Genomic DNA, 24,036 nt, shown 5'->3' on the forward strand with positions numbered 1-24,036 from the left:
GCGATAGTCGTGGAAGCATAAGATTGGCGAGACGACAACGATGCTACGATGGAGATCAAGGTGTCGCGCCGGTGACGATGGTGATCATGACGGTGCTTCGGAGATGGAGATCACAAGCACAAGATGATGATGGCCATATCATATCACTTATATTGATTGCATGTGATGTTTATCTTTTATGCATCTTATCTTGCTTTGATTGACGGTAGCATTATAAGATGATCTCTCACTAAATTATCAAGATAAAAGTGTTCTCCCTGAGTATGCACCGTTGCCAAAGTTCGTCGTGCCCAGACACCACGTGATGATCGGGTGTGATAAGCTCTATGTCCATCTACAACGGGTGCAAGCCAGTTTTGCACACGCAGAATACTCAGGTTAAACTTGACGAGCCTAGCATATGCAGATATGGCCTCGGAACACTAAGATCGAAAGATCGAGCGTGAATCATATAGTAGATATGATCAACATAGTGATGTTCACCATTGAAAACTACTCCATTTCATGTGATGATCGGTTATGGTTTAGTTGATTTGGATCACGTGATCACTTAGAAGATTAGAGGGATGTCTATCTAAGTGGGAGTTCTTTAAGTAATTTGATTAATTGAATTTAAATTTATCATGAACTTAGTACCTGATAGTATCTTGCTTATGTATGTTTGATTGTAGATAGATGGCCCGTGCTGTTGTTCCGTTGAATTTTAATGCGTTCCTTGAGAAAGCAAAGTTGAAAGATGATGGTAGCAATTACACGGACTGGGTCCGTAACTTGAGGATTATCCTCATTGCTGCACAGAAGAATTACGTCCTGGAAGCACCGTCGGGTGCCAGGCCTGCTGCTGGAGCAACACTAGATGTTATGAACGTCTGGCAGAGCAAAGCTGATGACTACTCGATAGTTCAGTGTGCCATGCTTTACGGCTTAGAATCGGGACTTCAACGACATTTTGAACGTCATGGAGCATATGAGATGTTCCAGGAGTTGAAGTTAATATTTCAAGCAAATGCCCGGATTGAGAGATATGAAGTCTCCAATAAGCTCTATAGCTGCAAGATGGAGGAGAACAGTTCTGTCAGTGAGCATATACTCAAAATGTCTGGATATAATAATCACTTGATTCAGATGGGAGTTAATCTTCCAGATGATTGCGTCATTAACATAATTCTCCAATCACTGCCACCAAGCTACAAGAGCTTCGTGATGAACTATAATATGCAAGGGATGAATAAGACTATTCCCGAGCTCTTCGCAATGCTGAAAGCTGCGGAGGTAGAAATCAAAAAGGAGCATCAAGTGTTGATGGTCAACAAGACCACTAGTTTCAAGAAAAAGGGCAAAGGGAAGAAGAAGGGGAACTTCAAGAAGAACAGCAAGCAAGTTGCTGCTCAAGAGAAGAAACCCAAGTCTGGACCTAAGCCTGAAACTGAGTGCTTCTACTGCAAGCAGACTGGTCACTGGAAGCGGAACTGCCCCAAGTATTTGACGGATAAGAAGGATGGCAAGGTGAACAAAGGTATATGTGATATACATGTTATTGATGTGTACCTTACTAGAGCTCGCAGTAGCACCTGGGTATTTGATACTGGTTCTGTTGCTAATATTTGCAACTCGAAACAGGGACTACGGATTAAGCGAACACTGGAAAAGGACGAGGTGACGATACGCGTGGGAAATGGTTCCAAAGTCGATGTGATCACGGTCGGCACGCTACCTCTACATCTACCTTCGGGATTAGTATTAGACCTAAATAATTGTTATTTGGTGCCAGCGTTGAGCATGAACATTATATCTGGATCTTGTTTAATGCGAGACGGTTATTCATTTAAATCAGAGAATAATGGTTGTTCTATTTTTATGAGTAATATCTTTTATGGTCATGCACCTTTGAAGAGTGGTCTATTCTTGATGAATCTCGATAGTAGTAACACACATATTCATAATGTTGAAGCCAAAAGATGCAGAGTTGATAATGATAGTGCAACTTATTTGTGGCACTGCCGTTTAGGTCATATCGGTATAAAGCGCATGAAGAAACTCCATACTGATGGGCTTTTAGAACCACTTGATTATGAATCACTTGGTACTTGCGAACCGTGCCTCATGGGCAAGATGACTAAAACACCGTTCTCCGGTACTATGGAGAGAGCAACAGATTTGTTGGAAATCATACATACAGATGTATGTGGTCCGATGAATATTGAGGCTCGTGGCGGATATCGTTATTTTCTCACCTTCACAGATGACTTAAGCAGATATGGGTATATCTACTTAATGAAACATAAGTCTGAAACATTTGAAAAGTTCAAAGAATTTCAGAGTGAAGTTGAAAATCATCGTAACAAGAAAATAAAGTTTCTACGATCTGATCTTGGAGGAGAATATTTGAGTTACGAGTTTGGTATACATTTGAAGCAATGCGGAATAGTTTCGCAACTCACGCCACCCGGAACACCACAGCGTAATGGTGTGTCTGAACGTCGTAATCGTACTTTACTAGATATGGTGCGATCTATGATGTCTCTTACTGATTTAACACTATCGTTTTGGGGTTATGCTTTAGAGACAGCCGCATTCACGTTAAATAGGGCACCATCAAAATCCGTTGAGACGACACCTTATGAACTATGGTTTGGCAAGAAACCAAAGTTGTCGTTTCTTAAAGTTTGGGGCCGCGATGCTTATGTGAAAAAGCTTCAACCTGATAAGCTCGAACCCAAATCGGAAAAATGTGTCTTCATAGGATACCCAAAGGAGACTGTTGGGTACACCTTCTATCACAGATCCGAAGGCAAGACATTCGTTGCTAAGAATGGATCCTTTCTAGAGAAGGAGTTTCTCTCGAAAGAAGTGAGTGGGATGAAAGTAGAACTTGACGAGGTAACTGTACCTGCTCCCTTATTGGAAAGTAGTACATCACAGAAACCTGTTTCTGCAACAACTACACCAATCAGTGAGGAAGCTAATGATAATGATCATGAAACTTTAGGACAAGATACTATTGAGCCTCGTAGATCAACCAGAGTAAGATCCGCGCCAGAGTGGTACGGTAATCCTGTTCTGAAAATCATGCTACTAGATCATGATGAACCTACAAACTATGGAGAAGCGATGGTGAGCCCAGATTCCGCAAAATGGCTTGAAGCCATGAAATCTGAGATGGGATCCATGTATGAGAACAAAGTATGGACTTTGGTTGACTTGCCCGATGATCGGCAAGCAATTGAGAATAAATGGATCTTCAAGAAGAAGATTGACGCTGACGGTAATATTACTATCTACAAAGCTCGACTTGTTGCAAAAGGTTTTCGACAAGTTCAAGGTGTTGACTACGATGAGACCTTCTCACCCGTAGCGATGCTTAAGTCTGTCCGAATCATGTTAGCAATTGCCGCATTTTATGATTATGAAATTTGGCAGATGGATGTCAAAACTGCATTCCTGAATGGATTTCTGGAAGAAGAGTTGTATCTGATGCAACCGGAAGGTTTTGTCGATCCAAAGGGAGCTAACAAAGTGTGCAAGCTCCAGCGATCCATTTATGGACTGGTGCAAGCCTCTCGGAGTTGGAATAAACGCTTTGATAGTGTGATCAAAGCATTTGGTTTTAGACAGACTTTTGAGAAGTCTGTATTTACAAAAAAGTGAGTGGGAGCTCTGTAGCATTTCTGATATTATATGTGGATGACATATTACTGATTGGAAATGATATAGAATTTCTGGATAGCATAAAGGGATACTTGAATAAGAGTTTTTCAATGAAAGACCGCGGTGAAGCTGCTTACATATTAGGCATAAAGATCTATAGAGATAGATCAAAACGCTTAATTGGACTTTCACAAAGCACATACCTTGACAAGATTTTGAAGAAGTTCAAAATGGATCAAGCAAAGAAAGGGTTCTTGCCTGTGTTACAAGGTGTGAAGTTGAGTCAGACTCAATGCCCGACCACTGCAGAAGATAGAGAGAAAATGAAAGATGTTCCCTATGCTTCAGCCATAGGCTCTATCATGTATGCAATGCTGTGTACCAGACCTGATGTGTGCCTTGCTGTAAGTCTAGCAGGGAGGTACCAAAGTAATCCAGGAGTGGATCACTAGACAGCGGTCAAGAACATTCTGAAATACCTGAAAAGGACTAACGATATGTTTCTCGTATATGGAGGTGACAAAGAGCTCATCGTAAACGGTTACGTTGATGCAAGCTTTGACACTGATCCGGACGATTCTAAATCGCAAACCGGATACGTGTTTACATTAAACGGTGGAGCTGTCAGTTGGTGCAGTTCTAAACAAAGCGTCGTGGCGGGATCTACATGTGAAGCGGAGTACATAGCTGCTTCGGAAGCAGCAAACGAAGGAGTCTAGATGAAGGAGTTCATATCCGATCTAGGTGTCATACCTAGTGCATCGGGTCCAATGAAAATCTTTTGTGACAATACTGGTGCAATTGCCTTGGCAAAGGAATCCAGATTTCACAAGAGAACCAAACACATCAAGAGACGCTTCAATTCCATCCGGGATCTAGTCCAGGTGGGAGACATAGAGATTTGCAAGATACATACGGAGCTGAATGTAGCAGACCCGTTGACTAAGCCTCTTCCACGAGCAAAACATGATCAGCACAAAAGGTCCATGGGTGTTAGAATCATTACTATGTAATCTAGATTATTGACTCTAGTGCAAGTGGGAGACTGAAGGAAATATGCCCTAGAGGCAATAATAAAGTTATTATTTATTTCCTTATATCATGATAAAGGTTTATTATTCATGCTAGAATTGTATTAACGGGAAACATAATACATGTGTGAATACATAGACAAACAGAGTGTCACTAGTATGCCTCTACTTGACTAGCTCGTTAATCAAAGATGGTTATGTTTCCTAACCATGGACAAAGAGTTGTCATTTGATTAAGGGATCACATCATTAGTTGAATGATCTGATTGACATGACCCATTCCATTAGCTTAGCACCCGATCGTTTAGTATGTTGCTATTGCTTTCTTCATGACTTATACATGTTCCTATGACTATGAGATTATGTAACTCCCGTGTGCCGGAGGAACACTTTGTGTGCTACCAAACGTCACAACGTAACTGGGTGATTATAAAGGTGCTCTACAGGTGTCTCCAAAGGTACATGTTGGGTTGACGTATTTCGAGATTAGGATTTGTCACTCTGATCGTCGGAGAGGTATCTCTGGGCCCTCTCGGTAATGCACATCACTTAAGCCTGCAAGCATTGCAACTAATGAGTTAGTTGCGGGATGATGTATTACGGAACGAGTAAAGAGACTTGCCGGTAACGAGATTGAACTAGGTATTGGATACCGACGATCGAATCTCGGGCAAGTAACATACCGATGACAAAGGGAGCAACGTATGTTGTTATGCGGTCTGACCGATAAAGATCTTCGTAGAATATGTAGGAGCCAATATGGGCATTCAGGTCCCGCTATTGGTTATTGACCGGAGACGTGTCTCGGTCATGTCTACATTGTTCTCGAACCCGTAGGGTCCGCATGCTTAAGGTTTCGATGACAGTTATATTATGAGTTTATACGTTTTGATGTACCGAAGGTTGTTCAGAGTCCCGGATGAGATCACGGACATGACGAGGAGTCTCGAAATGGTCGAGACATAAAGATTGATATATTGGAAGCCTATGTTTGGATATCGGAAGTGTTCCGGGTGAAATCGGAATTTTACCGGAGTACCGGAAGGTTACCGGAACCCCCCGGGAGATATATGGGCCTTAGTGGGCCTTAGTGGAAAAGAGAAGAGGCAGCCAGAGTTGGGCCGCGCGCCCCTCCCCTCCCTTGGTCTGAATAGGACAAGGAGAGGGGGCCGGCCCCCCTTCCTCTTTTCCCCCCTCCGTGAATCCTATTCCAACTAGGATTGGGGGGGGGGGGGGATCCTACTCCCGGCGGGAGTAGGACTCCTCCTGGCGCGCCACCTCTAGGCCGGCCGCACCCCCCCTTTGAGCCTTTATATAAGGAGGCAGGGGCACCCCCTGGAGACACAAGTTGATCCACGTGATCATATTCTTAGCCGTGTGCGGCGCCCCCTACCACCATAGTCCTCGATAATATCGTAGCGGTGCTTAGGCGAAGCCCTGCGACAGTAGTACATCAAGATCATCACCACGCCGTCGTGCTGACGGAACTCTTCCCCGACACTTTGCTGGATCGGAGTCCGGGGATCGTCATCGAGCTGAACGTGTGCTAGAACTCGGAGGTGCCGTAGTTTCGGTGCTTGATCGGTCGGGCCGTGAGACGTACGACTACATCAACCAAACGCTTCCGTTGTCGATCTACAAGGGTACGTAGATCACACTCTCCCCTCTCGTTGCTATGCATCACCATGATCTTGCGTGTGCGTAGGAATTTTTTTGAAATTACTACGTTACCCAACAATATTATCAACAGAGATTGTAAAATAGACTATGCGGGTGAGGCAATCTTGGAATATTTACTTTCATTACCAGATCAGGAACTATGTATTACGGGCACTCGTAAAGTGCGTGACATGATTGCCATATCAGCCTGGTACTTGTGGTGGGAAAGGCGCACATTAGTACACAATGAGACTACTCAGAATGCACAACAGATATCCATGGGGATACGCGCTCTCGCTGCCAATTTTGTTAATGCCTCCTCGCCGAAGGCTTCCATGAAAAGAGGAGGATGGTCTAACCCCCCGACAGGATTTGTTAAACTTAACGTTGATGCTTCTTTTGACCACGACCTTCTCAGGGGTACAATCGGGGCTGTCTTAAGAGATGACAAAGGTAGGTTCATCGGTGGGGGAAATGGTAAGATTGACTGGTGTGCAGATGTGTTGATGGCTGAAGCTTTGGCGTTAAAATTTGGTCTATCTCTTGCGCAAAGGACGGGTTGTAATCGCATAATTATTAACTCGGATAATATGGAGGTGATCGAGACCATGAACGAAGGAGGACGATCCTCGGGGGCAGCTGGTGCAATTTTTGATGACTGTTTTCACTTAGCTTGCGATTTTCCTATTTCTAGATTCGAGCATTATAATAGAGAAGCAAATAAAGTTGCTCATGAACTTGCCAAGTTGGCTAGATTTTCTTTCATTTATGATTGGTTTGAGGAACCACATAATGCAATTGTACCGATCCTCATAAATGATGTAATGATTATTTCTAATGAATAAAGCTTGAACTTTCTTAAAAAAACCGTGACATCCCTTCTTCACATTGATATGATTAAGCCTAAAATGATTATTTGTTGTTTCTATGTGACAGAGCAAAAGAAGTTTGGACAAGACTAGGGATGGACGATATTTGAAGGAAATATGCCCTAGAGGCAATAATAAAGTTATTATTTATTTCCTTATATCATGATAAAGGTTTATTATTCATGCTATAATTGTATTAACCGGAAACATAATACATGTGTGAATACATAGACAAACAGAGTGTCACTAGTATGCCTCTACTTGACTAGCTCGTTAATCAAAGATGGTTATGTTACCATGGATAAAGAGTTGTCATTTGATTAACGGGATCACATCATTAGTTGAATGATCTGATTGACATGACCCATTCCATTAGCTTAGCACCCGATCGTTTAGTATGTTGCTATTGCTTTCTTCATGACTTATACATGTTCCTATGACTATGAGATTATGTAACTCCCGTGTGCCGGAGGAACACTTTGTGTGCTACCAAACGTCACAGTAACTGGGTGATTATAAAGGTGCTCTATAGGTGTCTCCAAAGGTACATGTTGGGTTGACGTATTTCGAGATTAGGATTTGTCACTCCGATCGTCGGAGAGGTATCTCTGGGCCCTCTCGGTAATGCACATCACTTAAGCCTTGCAAGCATTGCAACTAATGAGTTAGTTACGGGATGGTGTATTACGGAACGAGTAAAGAGACTTGCCGGTAACGAGATTGAACTAGGTATTGGATACCGACGATCGAATCTCGGGCAAGTAACATACCGATGACAAAGGGAGCAACGTATGTTGTTATGCGGTCTGACCGATAAAGATCTTCGTAGAATATGTAGGAGCCAATATGGGCATCCAGGTCCCGCTATTGGTTATTGACCGGAGACGTGTCTCGGTCATGTCTACATTGTTCTCGAACCCGTAGGGTCCGCACGCTTAAGGTTTCGATGACAGTTATATTATGAGTTTATACGTTTTGATGTACCAAAGGTTGTTCGGAGTCCCGGATGAGATCACGGACATGAAGAGGAGTCTCGAAATGGTCGAGACATAAAGATTGATATATTGGAAGCCTATGTTTGGATATCGGAAGTGTTCCGGGTGAAATCGGGATTTTACCGGAGTACCGGGAGGTTACCGGAACCCCCCGGGAGATATATGGGCCTTAGTGGGCCTTAGTGGAAAAGAGAAGAGGCAGCCAGAGATGGGCCGTGCGCCCCTCCCCTCCCTTGGTCCGAATAGGACAAGGAGAGGGGGCCGGCCCCCCTTCCTCTTTTCCCCCCTCCGCGAATCATATTCCAACTAGGATTGGGGGGCGGGGCGGGGGGAATCCTACTCCCGGAGGGAGTAGGACTCCTCCTGGCGCGCCACCTCTAGGCCGGCCGCACCCCCCCTTTGAGCCTTTATATACGGAGGCAGGGGCACCCCCTAGAGACACAAGTTGATCCACGTGATCATATTCTTAGCCGTGTGCGGCGCCCCTGCCACCATAGTCCTCGATAATATTGTAGCGGTGCTTAGGCGAAGCCCTGCGATAGTAGTACATCAAGATCGTCACCACGCCGTCGTGCTGACGGAACTCTTCCCCGACACTTTGCTGGATCGGAGTCCGGGGATCGTCATCGAGCTGAACGTGTGCTAGAACTCGGAGGTGCCGTAGTTTCCGTGCTTGATCGGTCGGGCCGTGGAGACGTACGACTACATCAACCAAACGCTTCCGTTGTCGATCTACAAGGGTACGTAGATCATACTCTCCCCTCTCGTTGCTATGCATCACCATGATCTTGCGTGTGCGTAGGAATTTTTTTGAAATTACTACGTTACCCAACAGTGGCATCCGAGCCTAGGTTTTATGTGTTGATGTTATATGGACGAGTAGAACACAAGTGAGTTGTGGGCGATATAAGTCATACTGCTTACCAGCATGTCATACTTTGGTTCGGCGGTATTGTTGGATGAAGCGGCCCGGACCGATATTATGCGTACGCTTACGCGAGACCGGTTCTCCCGACATGCTTTGCACATCGGTGGGCTTGCGGGTGACAGTTTCTCCAACTTTAGTTGAACCGAGTGTGGCTACGCCCGGTCCTTGCGAAGGTTAAAACAACACCAACTTGACAAACTATCGTTGTGGTTTTGATGCGTAGGTAAGATTGGTTCTTGCTTAAGCCCATAGCAGCCACATAAAACTTGCAACAACAAAGTAGAGGACGTCTAACTTGTTTTTGCAGGGCATGTTGTGATGTGATATGGTCAAGACATGATGCTAAATTTTATTGTATGAGATGATCGTGTTTTGTAACTGAGTTATCGGCAACTGGCAGGAGCCATATGGTTGTCGCTTTATTGTATGCAATGCAATCGCGCTGTAATGCTTTACTTTATCACTAAGTGGTAGCGATAGTCGTGGAAGCATAAGATTGGCGAGACGACAACAATGCTACGATGGAGATCAAGGTGTCACGCCGGTGACGATGGTGATCATGATGGTGCTTCGGAGATGGAGATCACAAGCACAAGATGATGATGGCCATATCGTATCACTTATATTGATTGCATGTGATGTTTATCTTTTATGCATCTTATCTTGCTTTGATTGACGGTAGCATTATAAGATGCTCTCTCACTAAATTATCAAGATAAAAGTGTTCTCCCTGAGTATGCACCGTTGCCAAAGTTCGTCGTGCCCAGACACCACGTGATGATTGGGTGTGATAAGCTCTATGTCCATCTACAACGGGTGCAAGCCAGTTTTGCACACGCAGAATACTCAGGTTAAACTTGACGAGCCTAGCATATGCAGATATGGCCTCGGAACACTAAGATCGAAAGATCGAGCGTGAATCATATAGTAGATATGATCAACATAGTGATGTTCACCATTGAAAACTACTCCATTTCATGTGATGATCGGTTATGGTTTAGTTGATTTGGATCACGTGATCACTTAGAAGATTAGAGGGATGTCTATCTAAGTGGGAGTTCTTTAAGTAATTTGATTAATTGAATTTAAATTTATCATGAACTTAGTACCTGATAGTATCTTGCTTATGTATGTTTGATTGTAGATAGATGGCCCGTGCTGTTGTTTCGTTGAATTTTAATGCGTTCCTTGAGAAAGCAAAGTTGAAAGATGATGGTAGCAATTACACGGACTGGGTCCGTAACTTGAGGATTATCCTCATTGCTGCACAGAAGAATTACGTCCTGGAAGCACCGTCGGGTGCCAGGCCTGCTGCTGGAGCAACACTAGATGTTATGAACGTCTGGCAGAGCAAAGCTGATGACTACTCGATAGTTCAGTGTGCCATGCTTTACGGCTTAGAATCGGGACTTCAACGACATTTTGAACGTCATGGAGCATATGAGATGTTCCAGGAGTTGAAGTTAATATTTCAAGCAAATGCCCGGATTGAGAGATATGAAGTCTCCAATAAGCTCTATAGCTGCAAGATGGAGGAGAACAGTTCTGTCAGTGAGCATATACTCAAAATGTCTGGATATAATAATCACTTGATTCAGATGGGAGTTAATCTTCCAGATGATTGCGTCATTAACATAATTCTCCAATCACTGCCACCAAGCTACAAGAGCTTCGTGATGAACTATAATATGCAAGGGATGAATAAGACTATTCCCGAGCTCTTCGCAATGCTGAAAGCTGCGGAGGTAGAAATCAAAAAGGAGCATCAAGTGTTGATGGTCAACAAGACCACTAGTTTCAAGAAAAGGGCAAAGGGAAGAAGAAGGGGAACTTCAAGAAGAACAGCAAGCAAGTTGCTGCTCAAGAGAAGAAACCCAAGTCTGGACCTAAGCCTGAAACTGAGTGCTTCTACTGCAAGCAGACTGGTCACTGGAAGCGGAACTGCCCCAAGTATTTGACGGATAAGAAGGATGGCAAGGTGAACAAAGGTATATGTGATATACATGTTATTGATGTGTACCTTACTAGAGCTCGCAGTAGCACCTGGGTATTTGATACTGGTTCTGTTGCTAATATTTGCAACTCGAAACAGGGACTACGGATTAAGCGAACACTGGAAAAGGACGAGGTGACGATACGCGTGGGAAATGGTTCCAAAGTCGATGTGATCACGGTCGGCACGCTACCTCTACATCTACCTTCGGGATTAGTATTAGACCTAAATAATTGTTATTTGGTGCCAGCGTTGAGCATGAACATTATATCTGGATCTTGTTTAATGCGAGACGGTTATTCATTTAAATCAGAGAATAATGGTTGTTCTATTTTTATGAGTAATATCTTTTATGGTCATGCACCTTTGAAGAGTGGTCTATTCTTGATGAATCTCGATAGTAGTAACACACATATTCATAATGTTGAAGCCAAAAGATGCAGAGTTGATAATGATAGTGCAACTTATTTGTGGCACTGCCGTTTAGGTCATATCGGTATAAAGCGCATGAAGAAACTCCATACTGATGGGCTTTTAGAACCACTTGATTATGAATCACTTGGTACTTGCGAACCGTGCCTCATGGGCAAGATGACTAAAACACCGTTCTCCGGTACTATGGAGAGAGCAACAGATTTGTTGGAAATCATACATACAGATGTATGTGGTCCGATGAATATTGAGGCTCGTGGCGGATATCGTTATTTTCTCACCTTCATAGATGACTTAAGCAGATATGGGTATATCTACTTAATGAAACATAAGTCTGAAACATTTGAAAAGTTCAAAGAATTTCAGAGTGAAGTTGAAAATCATCGTAACAAGAAAATAAAGTTTCTACGATCTGATCGTGGAGGAGAATATTTGAGTTACGAGTTTGGTGTACATTTGAAGCAATGCAGAATAGTTTCGCAACTCACGCCACCCGGAACACCACAGCGTAATGGTGTGTCTGAACGTCGTAATCGTACTTTACTAGATATGGTGCGATCTATGATGTCTCTTACTGATTTAACACTATCATTTTGGGGTTATGCTTTAGAGACGGACGCATTCACGTTAAATAGGGCACCATCAAAATCCGTTGAGACGACACCTTATGAACTATGGTTTGGCAAGAAACCAAAGTTGTCGTTTCTTAAAGTTTGGGGCTGCGATGCTTATGTGAAAAAGCTTCAACCTGATAAGCTCGAACCCAAATCGGAAAAATGTGTCTTCATAGGATACCCAAAGGAGACTGTTGGGTACACCTTCTATCACAGATCCGAAGGCAAGACATTCGTTGCTAAGAATGGATCCTTTCTAGAGAAGGAGTTTCTCTCGAAAGAAGTGAGTGGGAGGAAAGTAGAACTTGATGAGGTAACTGTACCTGCTCCCTTATTGGAAAGTAGTACATCACAGAAACCTGTTTCTGCGACAACTATACCCATCAGTGAGGAAGCTAATGATAATGATCATGAAACTTCAGGACAAGATACTATTGAGCCTCGTAGATCAACCAGAGTAAGATCCGCGCCAGAGTGGTACGGTAATCCTGTTCTGAAAATCATGCTACTAGATCATGATGAACCTACGAACTATGGAGAAGCGATGGTGAGCCCAGATTCCGCAAAATGGCTTGAAGCCATGAAATCTGAGATGGGATCCATGTATGAGAACAAAGTATGGACTTTGGTTGACTTGCCCGATGATCGGCAAGCAATTGAGAATAAATGGATCTTCAAGAAGAAGATTGACGCTGACGGTAATATTACTATCTACAAAGCTCGACTTGTTGCAAAAGGTTTTCGACAAGTTCAAGGTGTTGACTACGATGAGACCTTCTCACCCGTAGCGATGCTTAAGTCTGTCCGAATCATGTTAGCAATTGCCGCATTTTATGATTATGAAATTTGGCAGATGGATGTCAAAACTGCATTCCTGAATGGATTTCTGGAAGAAGAGTTGTATCTGATGCAACCGGAAGGTTTTGTCGATCCAAAGGGAGCTAACAAAGTGTGCAAGCTCCAGCGATCCATTTTGGACTGGTGCAAGCCTCTCGGAGTTGGAATAAACGCTTTGATAGTGTGATCAAAGCATTTGGTTTTAGACAGACTTTTGAGAAGTCTGTATTTACAAAAAAGTGAGTGGGAGCTCTGTAGCATTTCTGATATTATATGTGGATGACATATTACTGATTGGAAATGATATAGAATTTCTGGATAGCATAAAGGGATACTTGAATAAGAGTTTTTCAATGAAAGACCGCGGTGAAGCTGCTTACATATTAGGCATAAAGATCTATAGAGATAGATCAAAACGCTTAATTGGACTTTCACAAAGCACATACCTTGACAAGATTTTGAAGAAGTTCAAAATGGATCAAGCAAAGAAAGGGTTCTTGCCTGTGTTACAAGGTGTGAAGTTGAGTCAGACTCAATGCCCGACCACTGCAGAAGATAGAGAGAAAATGAAAGATGTTCCCTATGCTTCAGCCATAGGCTCTATCATGTATGCAATGCTGTGTACCAGACCTGATGTGTGCCTTGCTGTAAGTCTAGCAGGAAGGTACCAAAGTAATCCAGGAGTGGATCACTAGACAGCGGTCAAGAACATTCTGAAATACCTGAAAAGGACTAACGATATGTTTCTCGTATATGGAGGTGACAAAGAGCTCATCGTAAACGGTTACGTTGATGCAAGCTTTGACACTGATCCGGACGATTCTAAATCGCAAACCGGATACGTGTTTACATTAAACGGTGGAGCTGTCAGTTGGTGCAGTTCTAAACAAAGCGTCGTGGCGGGATCTACATGTGAAGCGGAGTACATAGCTGCTTCGGAAGCAGCAAACGAAGGAGTCTAGATGAAGGAGTTCATATCCGATCTAGGTGTCATACCTATTGCATCGGGTCCAATGAAAATCTTTTGTGACAATACTGGTGCAATTGCCTTGGCAAAGGAATCCAGATTTCACAAGAGAACCAAACACATCAAGAGACGCTTCAATTCCATCCAGGATCTAGTCCAGGTGGGAGACATAGAGATTTGCAAGATACATACGGAGCTGAATGTAGCAGACCCATTGACTAAGCCTCTTGCACGAGCAAAACATGATCAACACAAAAGGTCCATGGGTGTTAGAATCATTACTATGTAATCTAGATTATTGACTCTAGTGCAAGTGGGAGACTGAAGGAAATATGCCCTAGAGGCAATAATAAAGTTATTATTTATTTCCTTATATCATGATAAAGGTTTATTATTCATGCTAGAATTGTATTAACCGGAAACATAATACATGTGTGAATACATAGACAAACAGAGTGTCACTAGTATGCCTCTACTTGACTAGCTCGTTAATCAAAGATGGTTATGTTTCCTAACCATGGACAAAGAGTTGTCATTTGATTAAGGGATCACATCATTAGTTGAATGATCTGATTGACATGACCCATTCCATTAGCTTAGCACCCGATCGTTTAGTATGTTGCTATTGCTTTCTTCATGACTTATACATGTTCCTATGACTATGAGATTATGTAACTCCCGTGTGCCGGAGGAACACTTTGTGTGCTACCAAACGTCACAACGTAACTGGGTGATTATAAAGGTGCTCTACAGGTGTCTCCAAAGGTACATGTTGGGTTGACGTATTTCGAGATTAGGATTTGTCACTCCGATCGTCGGAGAGGTATCTCTGGGCCCTCTCGGTAATGCACATCACTTAAGCCTGCAAGCATTGCAACTAATGAGTTAGTTGTGGAATGATGTATTATGGAACGAGTAAAGAGACTTGCCGGTAACGAGATTGAACTAGGTATTGGATACCGACGATCGAATCTCGGGCAAGTAACATACCGATGACAAAGGGAGCAACGTATGTTGTTATGCGGTCTGACCGATAAAGATCTTCATAGAATATGTAGGAGCCAATATGGGCATTCAGGTCCCGCTATTGGTTATTGACCGGAGACGTGTCTCGGTCATGTCTACATTGTTCTCGAACCCATAGGGTCCGCATGCTTAAGGTTTCGATGACAGTTATATTATGAGTTTATACGTTTTGATGTATCGAAGGTTGTTCAGAGTCCCGGATGAGATCACGGATATGACGAGGAGTCTCGAAATGGTCGAGACATAAAGATTGATATATTGGAAGCCTATGTTTGGATATCGGAAGTGTTCCGGGTGAAATCGGAATTTTACCGGAGTACCGGAAGGTTACCGGAACCCCCCGGGAGATATATGGGCCTTAGTGGGCCTTAGTGGAAAAGAGAAGAGGCAGCCAGAGATGGGCCGCGTGCCCCTCCCCTCCCTTGGTCTGAATAGGACAAGGAGAGGGGGCCGGCCCCCCTTCCTCTTTTCCCCCCTCCGTGAATCCTATTCCAACTAGGATTGGGGGGGGGATCCTACTCCCGGCGGGAGTAGGACTCCTCCTGGCGCGCCACCTCTAGGCCGGCCGCACCCCCCCTTTGAGCCTTTATATACGGAGGCAGGGGCACCCCCTGGAGACACAAGTTGATCCACGTGATCATATTCTTAGCCGTGTGCGGCGCCCCCTGCCACCATAGTCCTCGATAATATTGTAGCGGTGCTTAGGCGAAGCCCTGTGACAGTAGTACATCAAGATCATCACCACGCGGTCGTGCTGACGGAACTCTTCCCCGACACTTTGCTGGATCGGAGTCCGTGGATTGTCATCGAGCTGAACGTGTGCTAGAACTCGGAGGTGCCGTAGTTTCGGTGCTTGATCGGTCGGGCCGTGAGACGTACGACTACATCAACCAAACGCTTCCGTTGTCGATCTACAAGGGTACGTAGATCACACTCTCCCCTCTCGTTGCTATGCATCACCATGATCTTGCGTGTGCGTAGGAATTTTTTTGAAATTACTACGTTACCCAACAATATTATCAACAGAGATTGTAAAATAGACTATGCGGGTGAGGCAATCTTGGAATATTTACTTTCATTACCAGATCAGGAACTATGTATTATGGGCACTCGTAATGTGCGTGACATGATTGCCATATCAGCCTGGTACTTGTGGTGGGAAAGGTGCACATTGATACACAATGAGACTACTCAGAATGCACAACAGATATCCATGGGGATACGCGCTCTCGCTGCCAATTTTGTTAATGCCTCCTCGCCTAAGGCTTCCATGAAAAGAGGAGGATGGTCTAACCCCCCGACAGGATTTGTTAAACTTAACGTTGATGCTTCTTTTGACCACGACCTTCTCAGGGGTACGATCGGGGCTGTCTTAAGAGATGACAAAGGTAGGTTCATCGGTGGGGGAAATGGTAAGATTGACTGGTGTGCAGATGTGTTGATGGCTGAAGCTTTGGCGTTAAAATTTGGTCTATCGCTTGCGCAAAGGACAGGTTGTAATCGCATAATTATTAACTCGGATAATATGGAGGTGATCGAGACCATGAACGAAGGAGGACGATCGTCGGGGGCAGTTGGTGCAATTTTTGATGACTGTTTTCACTTAGCTTGCGATTTTCCTATTTCTAGATTCGAGCATTATAATAGAGAAGCAAATAAAGTTGCTCATGAACTTGCCAAGTTGGCTAGATTTTCTTTCATTTATGATTGGTTTGAGGAACCACATAATGCAATTGTACCGATCCTCATAAACGATGTAATGATTATTTCTAATGAATAAAGCTTGAACTTTCTTAAAAAAACCGTGACATCCCTTCTTCACATTCATATGATTAAGCCTAAAATGATTATAATTAATTTGAAAATTACAAATCTACTGTATACATTTACAAAAATTACATACAAACAAAATTATGGTGCAATAAAATTATATTTTGATTTATTTCTGTACATGCTACAGTAAATCCGCACATTAGTTGCTACAGTAACCATGACATCCCTTCTTCGCTTTACACACGCATTTTACTATAGCTTCGTGACATCCCTTGAGAATATTAAAGGATCCACTTCCTGTTTAATCATATGGCTCAAGAAAGTCAGGGGAGAAAATAAATCGCTGTGTCAAAGAGAAAAAAAAATGACATATTAGCGCTCATCAGGCCAGGCCATGAACAAAACAGGGCACTTTTTATGCTCGCCTGACCAGGCAGATTTTTTGAAGTTCTTAGGCACATGTCAGACAACAATATATCCTAGGCGTGGTGTCCAGGACATCAACCAAACTGGCTCTATTTCTCTAATCCATCGCTCGAACTCCTTCTTGCGATCATCACCAGAAAAAATAATAACATAAATGATTTATGGCTTTGGGAATGTTATAATGTTTTAGATGCTTGTGAAATATCATGACGACAAACTGAGCCTAGATCACATAGATAGATTCTTTGTGGTGGAATCATTCCATCTGGGTTTAAGTCTGAAACTTGACACTGGTGATCGCATTTTTCTGTATTTATTCGAGACTTTCTGACGATATTTGTTTAGTAGGAGGAGACGTTTCTGTCGACTACATAGGCTCCTGTGATGACTTCTTCAATCTCAAGATGATATGCCGGCTTAGTCTCTTGAAGGCGTCTATAAATATAGGATGTGCGTGTGTGCATTTATAGAGATGAGTGTATATTTATATACTAGCAAATATGCCTGTGCGTTGCAACGGAAGAAAAAATTACACGTTGGTCAATATCCGACATATGAATGTCCTCTATTTTAACACGATGGCTCATCATGTTGCCAATTATCTTTCTTCTCACTCTCGTTGATGATGGATGCAATATCCACGTGATCGCAATGCATTCAACGTGGTAAAAAATGGGCTTGTCACTGTACGACACACTTGTCATTGTCTCGCGCAAGGGAATGTTTTAAACTTTGAAAACAAATCTCATCGACCATGGACTACTCGCCAACCCCAAGACATATAAAGAATTTCCAAAATTAATCAAATCCTAGATATAAAATACATCTGAATAGGAAGAGTTTTTTGAATCGACAAACATTCTTTTTAAATTTAGACATTTTTTTAAATTCACAAACATTTGTTTTTTAGACGAACATTTATTGAAATGCATGAATAGTTTTTGATTTCATGATGACTCAGATTCACAAATATGTTTTGAATACACGATCATTTTATCAAGATCATGAACTTGATTTTATTTAACGACATTTCTTTCCAAATTATTTTTATAATTTGCAAATATTTTTGTAAAATCAGTAACATTTTTTGAAACCACGAAAATTTTATGATTTCCTGAACTTTTTTGAATTCACACACATTTTATAATTTCTCAAACAGCTTTTTGAAACTCGCAACTTTTTAATACTTGAAAATCTCAAATTGATTTAAAGAAGGAGAAAACAAAAACAGAAGTGAGAAAAGAGAAGACCAGAAAAAAGAAAAAAAAACAGGGCATTAAGTCCGCTGGCTGGCCCATGTAGGCCTAAAGTAGGTGGGAATAAGTCATGAGAAAAAGGTGGAGGAAAATATTGGTAGAAGCTGGGGTTCGAACCCTGGTCTACAGGGCAGAAGACAATGCATCGAGCCACCGCGCTACTACCGCGTCACTGCTATTAGTTGGATATTAACTGTCGACTACATATGCTCCTGTGATGACTTCTTTAATCTCGAAATGATATGCCGGCTTAGTCTCTTGAAGGCGTCTATAAATATAAGATGTGCGTGTGTGCATTTATAGAGATGAGTGTATATTTATATAAATAATCGTCTGCGTTGTTACTGTGTTAAAATCTATTAGCAACATGTCATGATGAAGTAATATTAGCATTGACTCGTTGACCTGAGTGTTGCGAGGTGGCTTCCCCTCCCCCATTCTCATCCCCTTTTCCTCCGGCCACACTCCCCCGCTAGCTAGCCATTGACCGTGCCGGTGATTCCCGGCCAAGGAAAGGGAGAGCAATGGAGGCGGCGATAATCTGCGCGCTGCTGAAGACCACGCTGCCGAAGGCCCTGTCGGCGCTGGGCGGGAGCAGGGACGTCCGGTCCATCCAGTCGGAGCTCAGGTACATCGAGGCCGCCATCCAGGACCACCGCAGGAGGAGCGGCGGCAGGGACACGAGCCACCTGCGGGCGGCGTGGATCCAGGACCTCACGCTCTTCGCCTTCGACATCGAGGACTGCGTCGACCGCTTCCTGCGGCAGGAGATGCCGCCGGAGGACGGCGAGGCCGGCTTCCTCCGCCGCTCCGCCCACGCCGCCAGGAGCACGGTGTTCACGCGCACGTTGTTCTCCCTCAGGATCCGCAAGCTCAAGGCCAGATCCGAGGAGATTCACCGGCGCCTGAAGCGGTACATCGAGGAGGCGGCGGCGGAGGGGACGATACCAGACGGCGGCGGGGCGCCGGTCCCTGCCGCTCGGTGCGGTGCTCCGGCGGCGGCCGTGGGGATGGACGAGCCTCTTGGGGAGCTTCTTGAGCTCGTGCGGGAACCTGGGGGGCCGTCGGAGGGGAAGCTCAGGGTGATCTCCGTCGTCGGCTTCCATGGCCTGGGCAAGACTCTTCTTGCCCACCAGGTGTTCGACCACGGCGACGTGCGCCGCCTGTTCCCTCTGCGGGTTTGGGTTTGCGCCGCGGGCAAGGGCACGCCAGAGCTTCTGAAGGAGATGCTCGATCAAGTGCTCCAGAATGGTGCGGGCACCTCCGCCGACAGGGCCCGGCAGGTTGACTCTGCACCTGTGACCACCACGACCACCTACAAATCCAACTGCGTCATCCCAGAGGTCGAGGAGAATGGCATTGAGGAAGTCCAGAATGGTGAGAGTGCCTCAGCCGGTGTCGCCAACGGCGGCAGTACATGGCGCCAGTGCCTCCAAGCAGTTTGGTGGACTCTCGCGACGATACTGCTGTACATCTTGTCCCCGGCGTTCACCGTGGCAAACATGGTGCGAGCCTCTTCTGTCCAAGATGAGTCTGCAGACATACATACTGCTACTGCGAATGTGAGTATCTCCACAAGCACCAAGATCGCCGCACAAGTCGATGAGAACAAGAGTGTCCAGATGAAGAGGCAAGCTGACAGGGGCAAGGCTATTCAGGAGGACACTCACTTGGAAGGTGTATGTGATACAACGCTCATCGAACAACGTCTAGGATCATACCTGAAGAATAAAAGGTGATCTCTTTTTTTTTTGTTGATTAATTTTCTCTACACACATATATACAGGTTCACGGCTTACACATATAAAAGATACTCCGTGCTATGGATTAATTTGGTAAATCTATACTACTGTAATTTCAACAGCTAAATGAGTTCTTCATATGTAACCAATAATTTACAAGAATAGTTGCTCTGGGCCATCTTTTGTAGGATTATGTATGAAGTGATTAATTCTGACATAGAAATCTAAGTGGAAACATTTAAACTCAACTCTGTTTTGTAAGATCTAGTTCTGATTGTTCGGTCAGTCTCGAGAGTAAGTTTAGTTAGTATATTACTTACTATTTAGTCCGTCTCAAGATCTATTTAGCTGCAGAGGAGAAGGGATATATTACTTACTATTTTTATTTCCTCAATTTACGTTTTGTAGGTATTTGATTGTAATTGATGGCATGCAAACAGAAGAATTGTGCAACATAACATCTGTATTCCCTGTGGATGACGGAGTGGACAGCAGAGTTATTGTGACGACAACCATTAAGAAAATAGCAAGACGCTGCAGCTCTGCCAATGGCCGTGTGTACAAAATGAAAACACTTGATGACAATGATTCAAGAAAGTTGTTCTTCGAAGTATTTTCCAAGGGTAAGTATTCCGTTGCTGATGCAACGGAGTTGAAAGCATCTGCCCTCCTAGAGAAATGTGGCGGCCTACCGCTTGCCCTTGAAAGCAAAGCAAAGTTTCTGAAGAGTGAAGAAGACCTGACCAAGAGTAAATGTGAAGATGCCTGCCGCAAGCTTTGTGCTCCAGAAAGATGTGAGGACACATTGGGAAGAATGCATGGGGTTCTCGCCAGCAGCTACGAGAGTCTATGTAGCCTTGTTCTCCAGCAGTGCTTGCTATATTTCTGCATGTTCCCGCGTGGCCATCGTGTCAGGCGGAATCCTCTAATCAGGCGGTGGCTGGCGGAAGGACTTGTACATGTACAACCAGGGGATGCAGTGAGCACCACACCCCAAGACATCGCAATTGAGAATTTGGAGACCCTGATCGACCGTAGTATCATTCAGTCCACGGAAGTGAGCACCTGTGGGAATGTGAAGAGATGCCAACCTCCTGGGATGATGCTCGAGTACATTGTCCGCAAGTCCATGTCTCAAAATTTCATCACCTTGCTTTGTGGTGAGAGTGAGACGGCCGGAGAATGGGACTACGTTCGCCGACTTTCTCTCCATGATTACTGTGCTGAAAAACTGCCCAAGGGCTTATCTCGTCTGCGGACCCTGGCGGTATTCCCTACCGGGGATGCTGCTAAACACGGACCTACATTGAATTTTGCCAAGTATGACCTACTGCGAGTGTTGGATTTAGAAGAATGTGATGGTCTGAATGACGGGCACCTCCAGAACATATGCAACCTTGTGTTTCTGAAATATCTGAGCCTCGGGGGGCGCATTAGTGAGGTTCCAAAGAAAATTGCCAAGCTGCAATGGTTGGAGACACTGGACCTGAGAAGAACCAAGATAGAGAAGGTGCCCATAGAAGTCATCCAGCTCCCCCAATTAAAACATCTCCATGGCAAATTTCAGCTTATCGAAGGTGACTGCGGAAAGATAAATTCAGAGTACTTGTCAAAGAGAAGTATCTTGGAGACACTTTCAGGATTTGTTACGGGAGAGAGCGAAGGATTTCCACAGCTGATGAGGCACATGAAGCGGCTGAGGAAGGTGAAAATATGGTGCGAATCCACCGCAAATAGAAGAAACCTGGACCAACTTGAGGAAGCCATCAAGATGTTCATTCGTGATGGGAACGAATGGCCTCATCGTTCCCTATGCATTAACTTCCAAGAATGCTCAGACCCATTCTTGGGTTCTCTGAAAGCCCCTGGCAGTCTTGCCTCGCTGAAGCTGCGCGGCAACCTCAGCGGATTCCCTCAGTTTGTTACCAAGCTGAACAGAATCGAGGAGCTGTGTCTGTCGTCGACTAACCTAAGCCGAGGTGTTCTTCTATCTGGGAGTCGTCTGGACACACTTAAGTATCTGAAGCTGATCGAAGACAACATCGGGCCTCTCGAAATACGCCACGAGCACTTCCCAAGCATCCGGCGCATATGGCTCGTCGGCGTGAAAAGTCTGCACTCTGTAACGACCGGAGCTCTGCCACATCTTACTTCGCTTCATATGATCTGTGAATCTTTAGATGGTCTTGCTGGCATCGAAATCGGACGCCTAGAAGGATTAAAGGAAGTCAGGCTGCATTCTGCAGTCGACCAAGGAACAAAAGATGCATGGAAGGAAGCTGCAAGGAGCCACCCTAAAAGGCCTGACGTTCTTCTTCACTGACTACTGTTCTGTGCTGGGTCGATGTATCTCTTCAAAGTTATGTAGATTACTTGGTTACAATTGTTGGTTTTAGGACAGAGATAGTCATTTCTATTGCTGCTTTTTATTCTTACTACACAATCATCTGTGTGTGGCAACGGGAGCATAGTATTTTAATAGATTAGCCCGTGATTTACGTTATCCATATGAATGTGATTGTGTAAATAAAGTATTTTATTTGGTAAGCATTCATTGACTTACCAAAGAAAACATAAGGGCAGTGCCATGTGTCATCGAGTGATAATGTAAAAAGATTGACCGTCTCGCCCGCTGTTGGATGGAGCCCCGAATAGCCGCCTGATCTCTCCCATGTGAGCGTGGGTCTTTGCAACAAGGCTTTTTTTAAGGGAGTCTTTGCAACAAGGCTAGTGTTACGGTCGGCCCTATGCAACCGGAGCCTTGTTGCAATCTTCCGGGGCCGCTTTTTTTCCTTCTAAAACAAGGCCTTTGTTGCAGTCACAACAAAGTCTGCAATAAAATCCCATGATTTATTTGTTTTCTCCTTGTCCTTTTATCCCTTGAAACAAAGCCTCTTTTCCAATCGCAGCAAAATCCCATCAATTTGTTGACAAGGGAAACACTAGTGTTCCTACCATCTAACCCTTTGATTTGAGGAAGGTTTCTATTGAAATTGGCGGCCTACAGCGAGTGAAAAGGGGTGTGTGGATTGGTTCCTGATAAGATGGACCTTTCTCTGCTCCTCTTGTTACCAAACGGAGCCATCAAACAGGGAAGATGAGGGGGAATGAGGCCATGTTTGTTTGGGTTTTTACTTCTGCTTTTTAGTTTTTCCATTTTGACAAAAGGCCAAAAAAAACTCTTAAATATGTGCTTCGGCTTTCCGGCATTGCCCCCTCGTCCCATTCCGGCTTGGCTCTTTGGTAGGTGTTGCAGATGTCTTGCTCTTGGTCATCAAGCGGCTGATTGCAGAGATCCCTTGAGGTGCTTCCGCTGTTTGGAGAACGGCCACTGGGCGCGTGGGTGTCGCAATGCTTGGCATCCATTCAGCTCACTTGCATGCCTTGCCATGCCGCCACGGTCTCGCCTCGACACCGAGCATTGCCGAGCTCCAGCTCCTTGTGATGGCCCGATGGAATCCCAGCTCCCCTCCAAGGCGCTTCACCGCAGGTCCTGGGCATCGGCCGTTTCCGCTCATGCTGAGTCGGCAACCCCATCTGATGTACTGCTCCAGTCCACTCTAGCAGCCCAGGCTGAGCTCCTGGTGCGTGTTGGGAGCTTTCTGGAGCGAGCGGAGGCTGCTCTGGAAAAGCTCTCTCTTGTGCCGGCTGTGTTGCAATCCGCTCCTACGCCACATCCTCCTAGTGAGGTTGATGTTGGTGGCTCAGTGGAGAATAGGGTTGCGGAGCTCTATGGTTGTTTCTCCCCTAGAGCTATGGACAACTCATCATCGCCGTCTGCCTTGGCCACTTTGATGTCTACCGCTAAGGGCGGGACCATTGCCGTGGTTGTGCCTCCAG

The 24,036-nt window shown here is 44.5% G+C and overlaps 1 protein-coding gene across 1 annotated transcript; it reads left to right on the plus strand.

Annotated features, from left to right (window-relative positions):
• Positions 1–18,878: 18,878 nt before the first annotated feature.
• On the plus strand, positions 18,879–22,703 carry LOC123150881 (disease resistance protein RGA4). The gene is made up of 2 exons (XM_044570696.1): positions 18,879–20,189; positions 20,605–22,703. The coding sequence occupies exons 1-2, from the start codon at positions 18,979–18,981 to the stop codon at positions 22,517–22,519; spliced, it is 3,126 nt and encodes a 1,041-aa protein (XP_044426631.1). The 5' UTR covers positions 18,879–18,978; the 3' UTR covers positions 22,520–22,703.
• The last annotated feature ends 1,333 nt before the right edge of the window (positions 22,704–24,036 follow it).

The sequence above is a fragment of the Triticum aestivum genome, chromosome 7A, assembly GCF_018294505.1.
Source record: "Triticum aestivum cultivar Chinese Spring chromosome 7A, IWGSC CS RefSeq v2.1, whole genome shotgun sequence".
Lineage (NCBI taxonomy): Eukaryota > Viridiplantae > Streptophyta > Magnoliopsida > Poales > Poaceae > Triticum > Triticum aestivum.

Coding starts and splice junctions, on each gene's coding strand:
- LOC123150881 (XM_044570696.1), top strand. CDS start 18,979: ATGGAGGCGGCGATAATCTGCGCGCTGCTGAAGACCACGCTGCCGAAG. Junction 20,190..20,604: donor TCATACCTGAAGAATAAAAG/GTGATCTCTTTT, acceptor TACGTTTTGTAG/GTATTTGATTGTAATTGATG.